The sequence below is a fragment of the Pyrus communis genome, chromosome 11 (assembly GCF_041283825.1).
Source record: "Pyrus communis isolate YQ-2024b chromosome 11, ASM4128382v1, whole genome shotgun sequence".
Taxonomy (NCBI): domain Eukaryota; kingdom Viridiplantae; phylum Streptophyta; class Magnoliopsida; order Rosales; family Rosaceae; genus Pyrus; species Pyrus communis.
The window spans coordinates 15106394-15122210 of NC_142575.1; the positions used below are offsets into that span (position 1 = coordinate 15106394).

The 15817-nt window shown below is 36.2% G+C and overlaps 1 protein-coding gene and 1 pseudogene across 1 annotated transcript; one reads left to right on the top strand and one right to left on the bottom strand.

The window, feature by feature from the left end:
• Nucleotides 1–7750: 7750 nt before the first annotated feature.
• LOC148692945 (uncharacterized) lies at nucleotides 7751–9556 on the bottom strand (annotated as a pseudogene).
• A 2363-nt stretch (nucleotides 9557–11919) lies between these two features.
• On the top strand, nucleotides 11920–14368 carry LOC137743809 (protein FAF-like, chloroplastic). Its single transcript, XM_068483746.2, has 2 exons — nucleotides 11920–12089; nucleotides 12251–14368. Exon 2 carries the CDS (start codon nucleotides 12296–12298, stop codon nucleotides 13982–13984), a length of 1689 nt encoding a protein of 562 aa, XP_068339847.2. The 5' UTR covers nucleotides 11920–12089; nucleotides 12251–12295; the 3' UTR covers nucleotides 13985–14368.
• The last annotated feature ends 1449 nt before the right edge of the window (nucleotides 14369–15817 follow it).

Sequence of the window (15817 nt, forward strand, 5' to 3'; positions counted from 1 at the left end):
TCAGTCACAACTGCAAGTGGCTCAGGTTTGCCAATATTTCATATAGGCTCTTCTACTTTGCATACACGTCAATATGATTTTAAGTTAAAGAAAATTTTACATGTGCCTCAATTATCACAGCATCTATTATCTATATATAGATTGTGTAAAGATAATGCATGCATATTCATTTGTGATGAATTTTGTTTTTGGATCCAGGACAAGATCACAGGGACCATCATTCTTCAAGGACTGTGTAAGGATGGCCTCTATCCCATACCCTTTCATATTCCACAGCATCTCATTTCACAAGCACATAAATACAATGCAACTTTTCAGTAACAAAGCTGGGATCTTGTCGGTCAAGTCAAAATAAACCTATGGCACCAAAGATTAGGACACCCTTCTAACATTGTCACTTCTACAATGTTAAAATAGTAAAAAATTCCTGCATCTTTAGATCATGTGTCTTCTGTTTGTAAATCCTGTTTGGAAGGCAAGTTTGCCAAACTTCCATTTACCTTTCATGCAAATAAAACTGTAAAGCCCTTAGAGGTAACACACAGTGATGTGTGGGGTCCTTCATCTACTGTTTCAATTGAATGCTACAAATTCTATGTAAACTTTGTGGATGAATGTACCAAGTTCACCTGGATTTTCCCTTTAATGAATAAAAGTGAAGTTTCGGTGTTTTTGTACATTTTCACAGCTTTTTGGTTACTCAATTTTCTACAACTGTGAAAGTTTTTCAAAGTGATGTGGTGGTGAATACACTAGTCACGAATTCAAAAACTACTTACTGGATAAAGGAATCATTCATCAAATGTCATGTCCTTATACTCCCCAACAAAATGGTCTAGCTGAAAGGAAGCATAGACACATTCTTCAAACTGCCATTACCTTGTTGCAAACTGCCAAATTACCCCATACATTTTGGTTATATGCTTGTCACATTTCTGTTTACCTTATTAATAGGATGGCATGTCCAACACTTCACATGTCATCTCCTTTTACCTGTTATTTGGCACTCTTTCTTCTATATATCATCTCAAAGCGTTTGGCTGTGCTTGCTTTCCTTTCTTAAAATAGTCTAATTCCAGTAAGTTGCAACCTAAAACTTCACAATGTATTTTCATAGGGTATGTAAGTTAATACAAAGGTTATCTTTGTCTTAATCCACTTACAAACAAAATCTTTGTCTTGAGACATGTTTTGTTTGATGAGACAAGTTTTCCTTACTCATCTATAGTTGCATCCAACATCACATTGTCCAGCTCTGCACCCACATCAACACCAATGCATAAACCAGTACACCCTTCACTAGTTGATTCCTAAAACACTGTCCTCCCACCTATACCCTCTTAAGCCTTAGAGTTTTCAGTCTTTACTACCCCTAGTGCCTTAGAGTTTTCCACATCTCATTCCACTAGAGCTTCATAGTGTTCAAATTCAAGTCTTATTACCCTACAACATCTGTGGAATCAATTACAGAAGCTACACAGTCCCCCTATGGATCTGGATTTTCTACCTAAAAATCTATCCATTGTCCTTCATATACCATTAGTAAGTTTGCATCCTATGCAAACACAATCCAAGAGTGGCATATCAAAGAAGAAAGTGTTCTTAACCACAGTTCAGGTTCCTACAACAGTTTCAGAACCTACAACCTTTAAGTCTGCCAATAAAGTGCCTGAATGGATTGCTGCAATGGAAGAAGAAATCACAACCTTGAAGTCACAGTATACTTGGTCTTTAGTGCCACTGCCACCTCACAAGAACCTGGTAGGTTGCAAGTGGGTGTATAGAGTCAAAACCAATCCTGATGGTTCAGTGGCAAGATATAAGGCTCACTTAGTTACTAAAGGGTATAGTCAAGATGAGGGTATTGATTACACTGAGATCTTTAGTCCTGTAGTGAAACCTACAATAGTTAGATTGATTTTAGCATTGGCAACTCAATTCAAATGGTCATTACGACAAATGGATGTGAAGAATGCATTACTTCATGGTGATTTACATGAAGAAGTGTATATGTCTCAACCACAAGGCTTTGAAAGTATAGAACATCTCTCTCACTATGTTTTCAAGTTGCATAAGTCTCTTTATGGCTTAAAACAAGCTCCTCAAGCTTGGAATGAAAAATTTACAAGTTTTTTACCAGGTTTGGGTTTTAAATCTTCTCTTGTAGATCCATCTCTCTTCGTGCAACACACTAGTCTTAGCACTGTTGTATTACTTCTCTATGTGGATGATATCATCCTTACTGGTAGTTCATCTGAGTTGATTGACAAGGTAGTTCAAGCTTTCACTCAGGAGTTTGAAATGAAAGACTTAGGGCAATTACAGTATTTCTTAAGGTTACAGATAACATATCAGAATGATGGTCTTTTTTTTTTCACAGTCAAAGTACATCAGAGATTTACTTGAAAAGGTTGATCTGCAAGATTCCTAGCCTTGTACAACACCATGTTTGCCATATCACACGTTGTCTAAAACTGAGGGCACTCCTTATCACAGTCCACACCAATATCGCAGCATTGTAGGAGCTTTGTAATACTTAACCTTTACTCGGCCTGATATTGCTTTTTCTGTGAATCAGTGTTGTCAATTCATGCATAGTCCCATGGATACTCATGTTGTGGCTTAAAAGGATTTTGTGATATCTGCGTGGCACTATGGACTATGATCTTCGATTTCAATCAGGATCCTTACAGTTGCAGGCTTATAGTGATGCGGATTGGGCAGGAGACCCCAATGATCGACGATCTACTTCTGGTCACATTGTTTATCTTGCTTCCAATCCGATATCTTAGGCCTCTAAGAAGCAGCATAATGTCTCTCGGTCCTTTACAATGGCTGAATATCTAGCTTTAGCCATTGTTGTTGCTAAGTTAGCTTGGATAAGGCAGTTGGTATGTGATCTATATGTACCTATTCTAGTTGCTCTAGTCATTTATTATGACAACATTTCTGCGAATGCTTTATCATCTAATCTTGTTTTCACTCAATGGTGAAACATATTGAAATCGATTACCATTTTGTAAGGGAAAGAGTCATTCAAGGAGATCTGCATGTCTCTCATGTGTCTTCAAAAAATCAGCTTGCAGATATTTTGACCAAGGGTCTTTATTCACCTTTGTTTCTACATCATTCTTTCAATCTTATGCTTGGCTCCTCTAAGCATATGATTGAAGGGGGATGTAAAGATATAGAGCCACCAAATGGTGACAAGTGTCAACCATTAGATGAATGAGTTTGTTAAGTCGGTTAGTAGTTTACTTAGTGTGCAAGGAAACTTGTTCATATATATACTTGTATTGTGGGCTGTAACAATTATTCATTCAATACAAGAAGATAATTCAGTTGTACTTCTCTCTCTAGATTACATAGAAACCGCCATTAATGTTCTTCACAATCTGTAGCTTGACAAAATTAAACTATTATTTTATTACATTATTTTTTTTTCTTAATTTATGTCTTATACTTTAAATTTTACATATAAATAATTCATAATAAAATTCATATTAATTAATACTAATACAAATAATCCAACAAAATACAACCCCTTAATTGAAAATAGAAGAAATAAAAATCCAACTCAATAATCATCACCTCTAAGAATTTTCATTTTAAGTTCGGAATAATATAGTTGTTCCTCATCACCCATCTCACTTGTGTCCATAGACATAATTTTTGTCTCAAAATCAAGTCGCTTAAGTCGAATTTTTTGTTCACCGTGCTCAACTTTCTTCTTAATAAGTTCCATTTTCCTTTCATCTCATTCTTTTTTTCCCCCTCATGTAACTTTTGAATTTGCCCCGAAATAGGTGTGGACTCGTTCTTCGCAGCTTCTTTCATTTTTCTCTTGGCAGCCTTGTTTCCCAGTGGCCTTTTTCTCATTATCAATGTTGTCTTCTTCAATCTCTACTAGTGTTTTTGAAGTAGAATTCTTTTTCAAGGATTCTATCACTTGTAACCACTTTGGTTGGTGCCTCAACAAAACCCACGCATGATCAAGATTGATTTTTTTTTTTTTTTTTGGTGTCGTGCTTCATACGTAGCCATCGCATTTGCAATCTGAAAAATAGAATTCCACATGAGAATAAATATGTATAATTAAAATTAAATACATTAACACTGTATTTGATTTACCACGAATAACTTTTTTCTTGCTTTTTTCTTGTTTCCAGACACTTCCACATCGATTTGTTCAGACACTTGACTTGAAAATTGAGATTGTTGCGAAGAAAAATCTGGAAATTCACAAAATTGAGAATCCATAATCTACTTTGATGAGAACAATTAACTGGGCATTTGAAGTGAAGGAGCACAATGAAAATGTGGTATTTATAGAGAATAAATTTAAGATTGAAATGGTTAAGAAACAAGAAATTCAATGAACTAACAGTAAAGAAATTAAACATTGCATTAGTAATCTGTACTAATGGCTATAATATTATTTACAGATTGCATTGGTATTGAAACATTGCATTGAAATATCAACTCATAAAATTGAAACATTGCATTGAACTGCCTTGCATTGCATTGGTCATGAAATGATGTATATTGACGGCTATAAATTTATTTACACATTGCATCGAACCACCTTGCATCGCATTGGTCATGAAATGATGTCTATTGCAATGTGTAAATAAATTTAGGGAATTGTTGTTGGCACTCCAAAAATCTCATTCTACACTCTAAATTTTCTAAAAATACACTTGTGAGAAGTGTAGAATGAGATTTTTAGAGTGCCAATAAAACTTCCTGTAGTAATTACTACAAAACATACATTACACCTACTAAAACTATAGAAAAAGTTGTAGTTGGTTGAATCATTTGCATTGTGTGGATACACACTCTACGAAATTAATTTCAACGATTCAACCTTTAAAGTTATTTAAATATAGTACGAGACCGCATATGCAAAAAATCAACAAAATAAACTTTTAGGGAGTCGGGATTGAGGCAAAAGGTTGGATGGTTACAAACTTAGCGTCACGATTTAACAGTTACATCACCTTTGTTTTAGGTGATTTTTTTTTCAAAGATGCTAATTGAGGGTTAAAACCCACATTGAATACACTTGATCATCAAATTCAACGATCATTTAGCCGTTGCAAAAGAAATTTCATTGGGGATTTTCAAAATTTTAGGCTTTGCCCCATGAAACTCATATATTTCGTAGGGCAAAGTAGACAAAATTTGTCCGACAAAATAAAAATTTTGTCGAGCAAGGCTTAAATTTCCCCCTCAAATATTTTCTAGAAAAAAATCAAATTTCCTTTCAATTTTTGGGTTTGCCCAACGAAATTCTTAGGTTCTCATCAAGCGAACTGTATTTCCCACCAATTTTTCCGCCAAAACTTTTCAATTGGCGACTTTTTTTTTTCTTCTGAAACCCTTACCCAACGAAATGGTTCGCTGGCCAAACCTGGAAACAGACACGTGTTAAAAAATTAAGACCCTAGCCCAACGAAATGGTTCGTCGAGCATATGCCTTATTTTCTTTATCGGCCCGAGAGTTCCTTGATTTGCAACAAATTCATTTCATCAATTCTAATCTCTCACTCTCGAAAATTCCTCCATTGCAAACTCGCTTCCCTCCTTAGCTCTCACACTTCCATCTCTTTCTACATCTCTCTAACTCTCATACTCTCACGAAGGTGTGATGTTTATCTATTTCGAAGTTGTGATTCCTATGTTTGAATTTGTGATCATATTGTGTGTCGAATTGTGGTTTTGTAATTTATAATGTCAATGTGTAATTTATATTGTGCATTTGTGATTTGTATGTTTTTTGAGAATTTGGGTTGACAAATAAATTGGGGAGATTGGTGAGGGAAGAGTTTGGGAGGTAGGGGATGATTTGAGGGGTTGAAGAAAAGGAGCGGAGGGGGAAGGTACGGATTGGGGAGGGGGACGGGGAGGATGGGTGAGGTTTTTGTGTGTGTGTGTGTGTGTGTTGGGGGTAAGTTTTGGGGAGGGGGGCCCGGGGAGGATGGGTGAGTTGGGGGGAAGTCTTGAGGAGGGGGACATGTGTGGGGAGGGGGGGGGGGGGGGGGGGGGGGATGAAGGGTACAAGGAGGATGGGTGAGTTGGGAATGGATGGGTTTGAGGGAGGGTGAGAGGGACTAATACGAACTTTTAGAAAATATTAATTATAGTTTTTAGATATGTTATAAATTAGTAGGAAATATAAAAAATTACTGATATATTAAATTTTTTAGGAATTATAATAAATTTGGGATATATTATAAATTTGTATGAAATATTTAGAAAAGTTTGGAATTTTTCCATAGATGTCCAGATTGTTCAATAGCTGCCGTATGAGGGATGATGAAAGCCTCATAAAGGATGACATAAGAATGGGGATTGAATACAACTCAGAACATATATGTGAGCACTTCTAAGTTCATGCAATATTGAATCAATTGAGGAGCCCTCATCCGAAATAGGTGCCCCATGACTACCGATAGATGGAGGAATATCTCCCCCGGCTTGAAGCTGGCGCTGATGGTAAAGCTGTCAATAAACGTATTTTATTTATTTAATATGTTTAGTAATTTTAATTGGTTTGGATAATTACTTAATTACTTAATGTATTTTTATACCTAACACTCGTTTTTTGTGTATTTTAGATCAACTTCGAGATCAACATGTAAGACTGGGGTACATCGGACTACATAACCCAACTCTGGAATGATCCGCTAAGGGAGTGGAAGTATGAGATGTGCAACAACTACATGACTTTTGATAATCATGAAGAAGCTCTGACCCATCCACCCCCTGAATTTGAGCACAGATGGATGAGTGACACTGGCTCAGCGGTTATTTCAGAATTTATAAATTCTGGAAATGGACGTCATCCCAAGGTGAAGCAGTTGGACAAGTGAAGCAGTTTCTCACCAAAAAAAATTTTTTTTTGTTCTTTCAATTTCAATATAATTGTAAACATTGCGGGCTTATTAATGAAATAAATATGTTTAAATTTAATTAATTAAATTTAAACATATTTATTATTTTTTAAATATTAAATAAACATTGCCCGACAACGTGAATCGTTGAATCAAGGTTTTAATTTTTTTTTTTAATAAAGCTTGCCAAACAAATTGTTCGTCGGGAAACATTAAGGTTTTACTTTTAGAAAATTTTGGCCGAGGAAAATATTTCGTCGGCCAACCATTTCTCGTCGGGTCTCTTTGGTCAACGTGGGCTTGGCTGACGAATGTTTAGCAGCAAATTAGTCAAGGAAGGTGTAATTGCCTGACAGATACTAATATTTGTTGGATAAAATGTCCAGCGATGAATTTTGCACGACGACCTTTGCCAGACGTATATCCGTCATCCCAAATCTTAGGCGACGAACTCCTACTTTAGGAGACGAATGTTTTTTGTCTGACAAGTATTTTTTTTATTTTTTTTTATTAGTGAGCTATGACTAATGATAAAAAAATTAACGGTCAGATCACCGAAAAACATAGTGTAGTGAACTCAGACCACCTCCAAAGGAGATGTCAAATTTTGAACCTAAAATTTAAATTTGACAACTTATGTGGCATTTTGACATATTTTCATGTTTTGCTCTCCACCCGATATGCCAAATTAAACTATTATTTTATTACATTATTTTATTTTCTTAATTTCTTTCTTATTCTTTAAATTTTACATATAAATAATTCATAATAAAAGTCATATTAATTAATACTAATCCAAATAATCCAACAAAATACAACCCCTTAGTTGAAAATAGAAGAAATAAAAATCCAACTCAATAATCATCACCTCTAAGAATTTTCATTTTAAGTTGGGAATAATATAGTCGTTCCTCATCACCCATCTCACTTGTGTCCATAAACATAATTTTTGTCTCAAAATCAATTCGCTTAAATCGAATTTTTTGTTCATCGCTCAACTTTCTTCTTAATAAGTTCCATTTTCTCCTTATGTAACTTTTGAATTTGCACCGAAATAGGTGTGGACTCTTTCTTCGCAGCTTCTTTCATTTTTCTCTTGGCAACCTTGTTTCCTAGTGGCCTTTTCTCAGTATCAATGTTGTCTTCTTCAATCTCTACTAGTGTTTTTGAAGTAGAATTCTTTTTCAAAGATTCTACCACTTGTAACCACTTAGGTAGGTGCCTCAACAAAGCCCACGCATGATCAAGATTGATTTTTTTTTGTTGTAGTGCTTCATACGTAGCCTTCGCATTTGCAATCTGAAAAATAAAATTCCACATGAGAATAAATATGTATAATTAAAATTAAATACATCAACACTATACTTGATTTACCATGTCTTTCTGAGTTGCGCCACTTTGGTTATGCTCATATAAAGTGGCAAGACATGCAGAAAATCTATTGACCTCCTTCTGGATTTTTTGCCGTCGTTCAGACAACATTCGGCCAACATGATTACTCTCGAACCACTTGTTTTGGTTGTAGAACTCCTCAATTCGTTGCCAATAAGTTTGATGTTTTTGGTCATTTCCAATTATGGCATCCATGCTAGTGTTCAACCATGCACTAATAAGAACATGATCCTCATCCTTGTTGAACCCAGCACCACGAATAACTTTTTTCTTGCTTCCAGACGCTTCCACATCGATTTGTTCAGACACTTGACTTGAAAATTGAGATTGTTGTGAAGAAAAATCTGGAAATTAAAAATCTGGTATTATTAATGGCTATAAGTTTAGGAAATTATTATTAGCACTCCAAAATTCTCATTTGGCACTTCAAACTTTCTATAATTAGAAAGAAAAATATACTAATAAGGAGTGTATAATGAGATTTTTGGAGTGCTAATAATCGTTCCCTATACAAACTATATTAGCAGTTGGATTGAGAAAATTAATTTCTCCGACTGCAAAAATCCTCAAAGGAATTGAATTTGTGAAATTTGCCAAAACACTTGCCTGGAGGGATTTTGGTCCGTTTGCTGAATGAATATGTACTATAAGCCCTAAACCCTAAAGACTTTAACCAACGGAAGGTTTAGATTTCCGTCAGGCAAGACTCCTTTACCCTACAAATCTTTTGGATTTCGTCGGGCAAAACTTCAATTAATTTTTTCTAAACAATAAGATAAATGGGCCTATGAACTTAGAGACAAATACATACTGTTTCTTTAATTTATAATTAAGAGATAAATACATATCTTTTCTTTAATTTACTTACAATCCAATCACAAACCTGCATCATCAAAATTAATTGATTACACATTGAAATAAAAAAATTATTCAATAAATTAAAAGAAACTAACCTTAAATAATTAATTGGGAGAGAGAGATGGAGGAGAGGGTGTGAGTGTGTGTGTGTGAGAGAGAGAGAGAGAGTGTGTGTGTGTGTGAGAGAGATGGGGAGGGAGGGAGGGTTGCAGCAGAGAGCAGCCAGGGAGTGAGGGAAGGAGGGTTGCAGCAGAGAGCAACCAGGGAGGGCAGAAAAAGAAAGAAGAAGGGAGAAAGAGGAAAGCACGTACCTATTTGATGAATAAGGTTTTCCCAACGAAACATTTTGTTTGGTAACTACAAAGAAAACGTCGAGCAAGGGTTTTGCCGATGGATTTTTTACACGTCATTGTGGACCTTTGCCTAACAACAAGAAAACTTGGGACGACGAATTGGGCTGTCGAGTAATGTTAATCTAGACCAAACTGATGGGCAATGTTAATCTAGCCGACGAACATCAGTTTGGTTTGCCAAACCATTATATATTACGTGCCATGTTTTCTGTCTTGGTGCCAAAACATTGTCCGATGAATTCCACCTTGCCGTATATAGTGTCAGTCGCATAAAGGTTTTGAGTAAACCTTAAATGTTAACGTAATTAGATATAAAACACTTTTCGATTTTGACAAAATTTGTATGAATAATCTATGAATAAAGATCTATAATATGAACAGTCTAGATCATGGAAAAATATTGTGGATTGGACCCAAAAGCGTAGTTAGGACCATATTAAGTTACTAACTAGCTTGCACTTGAGTGCTCCTATGCTTATAAATATCATCCAAATTGAAAAAGCGTACTTAATTTCGACCATCACTTTTTAAAAATATGGTACAATACATAATTAGTTGAATTGGTCCAGAGAGGTATTTTCTAGAGAATTCTTGTACAAAGAAATAATATTATTTAGTTACACAAAACTAACTATATTACCAACAGAGTTTATAATGCAAATAATTATTACATACAATAGTAGCACTTAATTAATAAATAAGTAATGCTAGGGAGACTAAATTTGTAGACAAAATTTCCAAACTAAATTATGTGTCATCAATTGGAAATGAGCATGTTTATCAACGCTTAAATAATAATCCAATCATCAACTTACATGTCATTTAGTTTACAAAATTTTGTCTACAAATTCAATCTCTCTAGCATTACTCTTAATACAGAGTATATCAGCAACATGATTAGTTTCTGATTCTAAATAGTATATCAGCAAGTGGCCCTTTATCACAGTGGTGGAAAGGAGTTAAGTGACGGTGTGGTTTCAAACCCCATAGGTGGCTAATCTAACATTTAATAATCTAACAAATTCTATCAACAACAACAACAAAAAAGCCTTATCTCACTAAATGGGTTCAGCTGTATGAATCCTAGAACGTCATTGCACTCGAATCTATGCCACGTCTTCTGTTAGATCCAAGTACTCCAAGTATTTTATTAAAGTCTCTTCCAAAATCTTCCTAGGTCTTCCTCTACCCCTTTAGCCCCGAACCTCTATCTCATAATTGCATCTTTTAACCAGAGCATCTGTAGGCCTTCGTTTCACATGTCCAAACTACCATAACTGAATTTCTCTCATCTTTCCTTCAATTTCAGCTACTCCTACTTTACCTCAGGTATCCTCATTCCTAATCTTATCCTTTCTCATGTGCCCACACATCCAACAAAGCACTCTCATCTCTACTACACTCATTTTATGTACATGTTAATGCTTCAGCACCCAACATTATGTGCCATAAAGCATTGTTGGCCTTACTATCGTCCTTTAAAACTTTCCCTTGAGCTTTAGTGGTATACGACGGTTGCACAACATACCGGATGCACTTTTCCACTTCATCCATCCAGCTTGTATTCTATGGTTGAGGTCTCCATCCAACTTTCTGTTTTTTTTTTTTGCAAGATAGATCCTAGGTAGCGAAAGCGGTCGCTCTCTGGTACTTCCTAATCTCCGATCCTCACCCCTAACTCATTTGAGCCTCTGTTCTAACAAATTCTATTGTTTTACCCCAAAAACAAAAAAAAAAAAAAAAGGTATTTTCTTAAATAAAATGAAAAATAAAAATTAACACTAAAAATGAAATGATTATTAGACCACCTTAATCTTGCTTAATTTTGAGCAAAACGATAACTTGACGAGGGAGAGGAAAGCTAGTAAAGGACCAAATTGAGGGTAATTCACCAAATTAGTGGATCCGTACTATTGAAATTTGATCCAACAGCTGAAATTATTATAACTTTTAAAGTGGGCTCCTGTTTGTAGCCATTGGATCAAATTTTAATGGTATGGATCCACTGATTCGGTGGATTAGGAGGAAGAGATCTGGAGAGGATCCCTTTCCCAAGTTGAGGACGTCCTCTTGAAATCCAAACTCTCTGTCTCTCTCCCTCACTGTTCTTTCTTTCTTTAATCCAACCCACTTTTTCTGATAGGATAATATCAGGAAGACTAAATTTGTATATAAAATTTATAAACTAAATGATGTGTCACTAGTAAGAATGAACATGTTTATCAACGTTTAATTAATAATCTAATCATTAATTTTCATGTTATTTAATTTACAAAAAAATTCCTACAAATTTAAGGGAAAAAAACTGAAAACCAAATGCTGAAGGACCTTTTTCATTGGTGTTGTAGGCGGGTCCCAATGCACACGGTTCCATGCCCTTTTGGCTCCCTACAAATACCCACATTCCTCCGCCCTGTTTTGCCATCATCACCCACACAACCCGCTTATCCTCAAACATCACCTTCATCATCCTCCCTCTCTCTCTCTACTATTATTCTCTGCTACTCTCGCAACCCTTCACTCCTTCAGTGGTCTCTCTTTACTCCAGAGACCTCTGTTGGATGCTTTGTTTCTCTGAATCTCTGATCAGGTCAATTACACAGCTAGCACAGCTGGTTTTGTATTTTCTTATTCACATGAATGCATACAACCAACCATTTTAATTTGCTTTGTAACTTGAAATTTTGTTGCAACTTCAGCAACTTGTTTTTCTGATTTTATCTTGTTTCTTCCATCTTTCTATATACGCAGCTAACACTCGCACAAGCTACTTCGAATCTTAGCTGATTCAGGGAGATGGGTTCTCTCAGCAAGAGCCTAACTCGCTCGCCATCTTCTCTTTTCATGATGAAGAAGACTATGGAGCAAGAGGTGGTCACTGAGAAGCAAGGGATCGTCACCGTTCTCGGTCCGTCAGACTCTGAAAGAACCAAAGCGGCTTCCTTGCGGCGAACACTGTCCGCAGACATGTCGTCCAAGAGATGGCTGGCTCAAAATGGTTTCTCTCCCATGAAGAAGATTGCGTCATCCGAAGAACTCGGCGTTTCCGCAGACATGCAGGACAATTCATCTTCATCGTCCGAAGACGAAGATCATTACCAAGATCAAAGGAAGGCCAAATTCCATACTTGGAGCTCAATTGACGAGCAAGCTCAAAGGCAGAAAAACAAAGCCGAGGCTGCAAAGCAGCAGCCAGGACAAGCCGATATTTGGAGCTCGATTGTATGTCAAAAGGCCAACGAAGAAGAGGCGAGCAAAGTGGCTACTGCAGCGCCTTATGTTCATCCTCTTGTGAAGAAACAATCGAGCGCTTTGACTAAGAAGAGTCTTCAAGTTTGCACTGAAAGTCTTGGATCCGAGACTGGCTCTGAAGGGTTTTCTTCATACCCTACTTCCGAGACCAGTGACATAGAAGTAGTGGAGCAAGAAGACCAAGCCGTGGTTCAGCAACAAGAAGAAAAAGAAAAAGAGAAACCTCAGCGGTCAAAAGCATTTGATGAGAACGAATTCCGAGCTGTCAAATACAACTCTGCTGCTAGTAAGAAATTGCCTTCAGCTCGATCTTCCCCTCCACCTCTTTCGTCTTTATCAGGATGTGATGGGGTATCTGTTCACATGAGGACTCATCGCGACAACGGGCGACTAGTCCTTGAAGCGGTGTCTATACCTTCTCCAAATAACTTCCGTGCCGAACGCCATGATGGTCGCCTTGTCCTCACATTTCTCAATGCTACTCCTAGCTCTTGCGAGGCGCCTAAGTGTGAAGAGGTTGCGGATGAAGAAGAGAAATTTAGAGAGGAAGAATTCGAGGAGAATGTGAACTTTGAGGAAGGAGAAGAGGAAAAAGACAGCGAAAAAAGTGATGGTGATGATGTTGATGTTGATGAGGATGAGGATGAGGAGGAAGAAAGTGATGAGGTTGAGAAAGAAAGAAAAGAAAATGGAATCAAAAGAAAAGAAATTGTGATGGAGGAAGCACCAAGAATACTGACAAGTAGAGTGGCAAATGCTCACAGGTTAGCATTAATGATGAATAAGCCGATTGGGTTAGCCAATAAGACTCATGGGTGGATTAACAAGTTCAATCAAGTAGTGAAATATGGAGGGGATGAAGAGGAGGTTGAAGTAGTGGAGCCAACCCCAATTGCAAAATCACTCCCTCCACGGCCTGGCCGCCTGGCTCGGTTGATACCTAAGCCACTGGCCACCACAAAAACAGCGGCAGCAGCAGCCTCTTTCAACGCTTACGAGTACTATTGGCGCACCAAGCCTACAACTGCCGCTCTCAACCCTCTTCCGCCGCCAACGTCGCAGTCCCTAAAAAACAATGGCTTCATGTCCAAGAATCAGTTGCCAAATGAGCGGCAACAACTGCTTGTCTTGAGAGGGAACAAAGGGGATCATTTGCTCCCTTTTTCAAAGGGTTGCAAAGAGCCCAGAAGATCTCTTCTATTTTGGGAGCCTTATTGCATTGCCACCTCTTGATTATCCAACTCCTCATAGTCCAAGTGATAATCCAAATCCTTTACTACTCACTACCCATTATTAATCAGCTCGATCGCTCCATCATTCGCTTTCTCATCCCCTCCATCTTTAGGGTTTGTGTAGTCAAATAAAAGAAAACACGTACAAGGGAGGGAAAACTTTTGATTTAGATGATCAAACTACGATCTCAGAGAAAGAAAGAGAGAAGATTTCAACAGTGCGTGTCGCATGTATAATTTATATAAAATCCCACTGTTACAGTAGCTACAACAAAATCTTAGTGTCATCTTTGACTTGTCGGACTGTCTTTTCCTTCTATGCATTGTATGTGGTTTGTCATCAACTTTATTTGCTTTTATAAAACTTAAGACAATGAGATTTTAATATGCGTCTTGTCTGCCGTAATTGATATTTATTTTGGGGAACAGCATGATTACTACGCTACATATTTGCTTCTGTTGTTTCGGTTTTAGGTTATAAATCGTATGACTGCTATCATGGATGTATCCCACTTAGAGCACAATATTAGGTAGGCATATAATAATCATATATCTAAAATCAAATTAAATCTTTTTCCAAATCAATTATTGAGCTACAAAGTAAAAGAGGTATTCTTTTCTAAACTAATCAAATTTTAGAGAAGGGGGAATTCCAACTCAAATTCAAAGAGAAGAGTTCACTCTAGCAGTGTCAGCGTCTGCATGGATTCTCTTCTATTATATACACCTTGCATGCAATAATTATAGGGTTGTAATAAATTTTTTTTTTTTTTTTTTTTTTGGAAACTGTATTAAATTTGGGTCTAAGAGCATCTATAAACCAATATGTCAAACTGGCATCAAGACCGGCTATGAGATTCTGGAGGTCTTTTGCGGGTCCTCTTACAAATATTGAGGCCTTTCTAATCCAAAGTTAATTGTCATTTAATATTATGATTTAACGGTATTTTGCATCACTTGTGAGTAGATTTGGCGATTTCTTACAGACTTGTTAACACAATACGAAAATAACGAGTTTCGGATCAGCACGATAACTAATCGGGTCATTATCGGGTCACACAAATAACGGGTCCTTAACAAGTTTACACAACGGTGACACACGGTTAACCTATTTTGACACATTAAGAAAAAGTTATCTTGATGATTTTAATTTTTTAAACTACTAAAAAAACTTACTTTGAAATACAATAGTCATAGTGTATATGTATATATTGTATATTAAATATGTATTATTGTATTTATATTCTATATAAATTTTAAAATTTAAAATTTTATTTATTTATTTATTTTTATAGTATGCTATAGGCAAAGAGTGAGATTAAAAATTATAAAACACATTAAAATAAAGATATCAACTAATTTAAAAATACCAACACATTAAAAAATCATAATAATTCATTTACAAGTGCAAAAACTAGGAAAAAATATATGTAAATGCTCGTGATCGCATCCTCTACGCTTTGAGGAGGGGTACATTGTCGTTTTGAATTTTAAAAACCATACAAACCCTCATGAATAATATTTTTAAGGGAGTTCAAAATAGATAACATCCATCTGAAAAATGTGAAAGCATATATAAACAATCGTAATTGCATCATCTACACTTAGACGATGGTTACGTGGTCGTTTAGAGTTTTAAAACCCTCCAAATCTCATGAATAGTATTTTTATTTGAGTGCAAAACTAATATATCAAACCAAAGTTCCAATACCATTCCTTTGGTGATTGATGAAAATTGAAAGGTTTTATTGTCAAAAATGTGTTAAGATTCCTCAACCTTGAAATGCAACTCCTTTCATTTTGCATATCCTTAAACATTTGGTATATAGTAGTA

Excerpts from the sequence above, each read along its gene's own strand:
- LOC137743809 (XM_068483746.2), top strand. The coding sequence starts at position 12,296 with ATGGGTTCTCTCAGCAAGAGCCTAACTCGCTCGCCATCTTCTCTTTTC.